The sequence below is a fragment of the Gavialis gangeticus genome, unplaced genomic scaffold, assembly GCF_001723915.1.
Source record: "Gavialis gangeticus isolate Ggan-Ray unplaced genomic scaffold, GavGan_comp1, whole genome shotgun sequence".
Taxonomy (NCBI): Eukaryota; Metazoa; Chordata; order Crocodylia; family Gavialidae; genus Gavialis; species Gavialis gangeticus.
This window is the reverse complement of record NW_017729029.1, coordinates 41921768-41925986: the sequence shown is the minus strand read 5'-3', so window position 1 is coordinate 41925986 and position 4219 is coordinate 41921768. Positions and strand designations below refer to the sequence as shown.

General features: G+C 45.1%; 1 protein-coding gene across 1 annotated transcript; it reads left to right on the top strand.

The window, feature by feature from the left end:
- Positions 1-296: 296 nt before the first annotated feature.
- On the top strand, positions 297-3396 carry LOC109300416 (protein shisa-1-like). The gene is made up of 2 exons (XM_019521074.1): positions 297-829; positions 2649-3396. The coding sequence occupies exons 1-2, from the start codon at positions 562-564 to the stop codon at positions 3125-3127; spliced, it is 747 nt and encodes a 248-aa protein (XP_019376619.1). The 5' UTR covers positions 297-561; the 3' UTR covers positions 3128-3396.
- Positions 3397-4219: the final 823 nt, after the last annotated feature.

Genomic DNA, 4219 nt, shown 5'->3' with positions numbered 1-4219 from the left:
CTGCTTGTGAAATTTAATTTCTTACTTGTCATGGCCTATTGTTTTTCCTCACTCCCCAGCTTCTCACCTCTGACACCTCAGCTCATCTGCAGGCCCCTGAGGGGATGGATCTGTGGAATGGGCTAGTTCTAGGCTTTCTGTATCCCACACACTTGTCTGCTAACTATGGCCTTGTCAGTGACAATACCTAATCCAGGGTGTGAGATGCGCCATCCCCAGCAAGAACCAGTGGCTCTTTCCTGCTGGAATTAAGGAGAGGGGAAAGGGGGAGGGGGATTGTCAGTGGTTTCAAATTGAGTGGATCCTTGTTTGTTTATTGGGGGTGGGGGAGAGGGAACTGGAGGCAGGTCATTGGACAGGAGATAAAGCAGCTGGGATCCAGGGGAGCTTCTGGTTACAGATCACTTAAGAGGTAGGCAGACTTGCAGAGCTGGGGATGACTTGAGTTTTCTCTTTTCTTTGGGATACTAGAATTGGGGGCAGCCCAGCCCGAGCGGTTAGAGGGTACGAAGCCTATAATCAAGACTACAGGAGACTTTCTTAAGGAAGGAATCCTGTGCTATGGAGAGGGGGCTGCTGTGTGTCCTGGTACTGCTGCTCAAACTCTGGGATGCCTCTGGCCAGGATGGGGAGTATTGCCATGGCTGGGTAGATAGCTCACAGCTCTGGCACAAGGGTTTCCAGTGTCCAGAGCGCTATGACATCCCAGAGGCTACCCTGTGCTGTGGCACCTGCAGCCTGCGCTACTGCTGCTCATCTAGAGAGGCCCGGCTGGACCAAGGCTTGTGTCCCAATGACCACGAACAGAGCAGTTCCATGCCTCCATCAGGTAAGAGACCTGCGTGGGGATGGATGAGCAGATCAGAGTCGATTTCTGGCTTGTGTTCTTTATAAGAAGTCTGATCCACTATCCCTAAACCCTCCCTCTATAGTTGCAGGTGCTACCTAAGCAGCACTTGCCTTCCTCTGCACCTCATGACCTTCTTTCCCTTTCCTCACTTTCAAAGCTGGCCAACTCAGGCTGCTCCTAATAGTCACAGACTCCCTTTCTCCTGTGCCCCAGAAGACTTGATTTAACTGTAATTGAAGGGAAATCATCTAAAGCTCAGGAGCAAGGAGGCATCTTTGTAGTCCCACTGATCTAAAACAAACCCTGTTCCCTTCTCTAGTGTAGAGTGCTGTAGGAAGAAAGCTGCCCAGACACTGGGCTAAATTGCAGGCCCATCTGTTCATGGAATTAGCTCTGATTTAGCTCTGTGTGGACATACCTTCTCTGGCATAAGACTGCCTCAGCCCTATTTAGTTTTACCTGCCAGGGCATGGTTAGTTGATCCAGAATAACTGTACTTTAGATTTGCTTCCTACAAAGCAGAAACCACTTCTGAGTGTGGACAACCCTTGTGGTGCTGCCTGCTGGAGAGGAAAGTGAGAAATCCATTAGCAGGGCTGATCCATTAGCAGGGCTGCTTTCCTTTATGGAACAGGTCACGGCCAGAAATAACTAGGCTGCCTTGGACTAAGGTCTCTCCATAAGGATTTACTTATGCTGGCAGCCCTATGCAGATAGCTGATGCCAGGTGGAAACCAAAGTGTCAGAGCTTCACTTGGTGCTCTTTTTTGCTTAGATTTTGGAGCTTTATATGTACATACAAGGCATCCACATAGCACTGTTGCTCAGTTGCTTTTCAGTGCTAAGTTTGTGTGACAAGGTGCTGTGGTGTGTGTGCAGCTAGCCTCTTGACTGCTAATGTGGTTGGGGTTTGTGGGCTTCTGGTCTTTAATGATGACTCTGGTTTGTAAGAAAAATCTTGGGCACATTATAAATTACATAGGGAAGCTTTACCTAGTATTCATGAATCAAACAGAGCAAATTAGCTGGAACATAAGAACTGCCATTTACTGGGTCTGACCACAGGTTCCATCATGCCCAGTACCTGTGACAGTGGTAGAGAGTGGATGCTGAAAGGGAGATTGAACAAGGCCTGGCCAGGGTCTTTTCCACCGTTCCTCTCTCACTTGCAGCCTCCAATATTTAAGGTTAAGTTCTGATTCGGAGGCAGTATCCCTAGCTCCAGCGTTCAATAGCGACTGATCAATTCTTTGAGTTGATTTAATAAAAGATATCAGATTTACCCAAAGAACCTTGTCTTAATAAATCCCTATTCACTTTGTCTTCACCACTTTATTTTGTAAATCCTTCTCGGGTTCCCCCTCAAGTGTCTCTTTTCCTAAACTGAACAGGCTTCATTCTTCACTTTTTTTTTTATGCCTTGTATCAGTAATTAAACTGAAAATACAAGTCTACTAAATTTAGAATGCCTATTTACACCGGTATAACAATAGATTGAATATGGAAAGCTAGTGGAGTATCTGCCTCTGTATTTTGAGCTCTTGCCAGCTAGAACACAAGCAGTGGCTTTACTTTATCTGGGGTCTTGCTGATCATTTTGGAGCATTAAAGGGTTCAGAGCTTCTTGTGATGTATGCAAAATACTCTGGCTCTCTCCTTGTGGGGTGCTGTAAAGTTGAATTGAAATGTTATAAAAACAAAATTCAGGCATTTGGGGGGCATGAGAGATGAAAATACTTCTAAATGGGAGATGCTGATTATATATAAACTAATTAATCAACTTCTTCTCAATTTCCAGTGCCCATGTACTTGCCTTTCCTCCTTGTTGGATCTGTATTTGTGGCTTTCGTTGTCATTGGAATCCTTATTGGACTTTGCTGCTGCAGGTGTTTGAAATCACAAGACGAGGAACAGCAAAATGGGCCTGCACCAATCCAGAGTCGGCTGCTAGAAGCTGATCCTCCTTCTCGGCTCTCCAGTTCTAGCTCTAGTTCTGCCACCAGAGTTTCCTTAGGTGGTCATACTCAGACCAACAATATCTGCATGAGTATGGCTCCACCTTTTCCTATCATAGGATGCTCCCAATTCTTGCCACCTCCATCAACCAGTGGACTCCTGCAGGCCCCATGTATTAATTATGGAATACCAACTGATCACACTGCAGTCATGACTCCAGCTCCTTTCCTTAATAGAACAGTTCATGGCCAGACTTCTAACTCTTACTCCCTAAGTGCAATGCATGATGACGGAAGGATGTGTTCAGGAGTCTACATCTAAGAAAACTACCTGTAACTGTAAAATAGTACTCCATGCTGCACACCCACAGGTGCTTCAAGGACAAAGTAACTGAAAGCACGCCTTTTTAATGCATTAACATGCGTGAAATGATTCCTGGCTTTTTAAACTAAATTAAAAGTAATGTGACTTTTTAATTGCTTAGTGTTTTAACCTCTGTGACTTGCAGTGCTGTTGAAAGGCACCCAATTCTGTACCCATTCTTTGTTTTGACAAGAATTTCAACTAAAGCAATGGCAATGCAAGCATCATCCAATGCGACTCTGCCCTCCCCTTGAGGGATCTTGCTTAGGCTTCAGACGCTTTTTCTGGCTCCTTCATTTCTTGGCAGAGCAGGTCTAATCCTGGTGGAGACCTTAGTTGTGGACATGACACCTGTCAGTGGGGAAAGCGGAGTAAGATTCTATGGTCCTTCACGTGCACAGGCCAGCAAACACCAAGCAGGTGGTGAAATGCTTGTTCAGTCACTAATCTAGGCTGAGTTTGAGCCAACTGCTTAAAGGGCTCTGTTGCCTACCAGATGCCATGGCCATTCTGCCACCTTAATGGGACTAACTTTGCATTAACCTTTAACAACTCCAGTAATTAGAGAAGGCACTTTCTACAAGCCATTTTAATCTGATACTGTCCACTGAAGATGAATTGCACTTGTGTCAGGGGTTCTTGGGCAGGGCGTTGCAAAACAAGCCTATCTTATAACAAAAAGTGACTAGAGGATGGGGAGGTGGCTCCCCACCCCACCCCACTTAATTTTACTATATATTTTTTTTTTTTTGTTTTCCTTTCCTCTGTGTAGCCTTTTGATTTATGTTGTGAGCCTTTATTAGCGTTACCTTTCCTATCAAAGATGAATTGGAATAATTTTTAAACAGGGAAAACTAGTATTGTGAAGCCACAAATTGGCAAAGGGACTGCAAGGCATGTGGAGAATCTGAAAAGACTTCAGCTTTTTAAACTGACTGGATTCCAAGTTGATGGCGACGCTAAAGATCCTCCTATATGTTAAGTGTTGCTGCTAAAGGAGCTGGGTTTTTGGTTTGTGGTTATAGTTGTGTTGGTCCAAGGACATAGGCA

Coding starts and splice junctions, on each gene's coding strand:
- LOC109300416 (XM_019521074.1), top strand. CDS start 562: ATGGAGAGGGGGCTGCTGTGTGTCCTGGTACTGCTGCTCAAACTCTGG. Junction 830..2,648: donor CAGTTCCATGCCTCCATCAG/GTAAGAGACCTG, acceptor CTCAATTTCCAG/TGCCCATGTACTTGCCTTTC.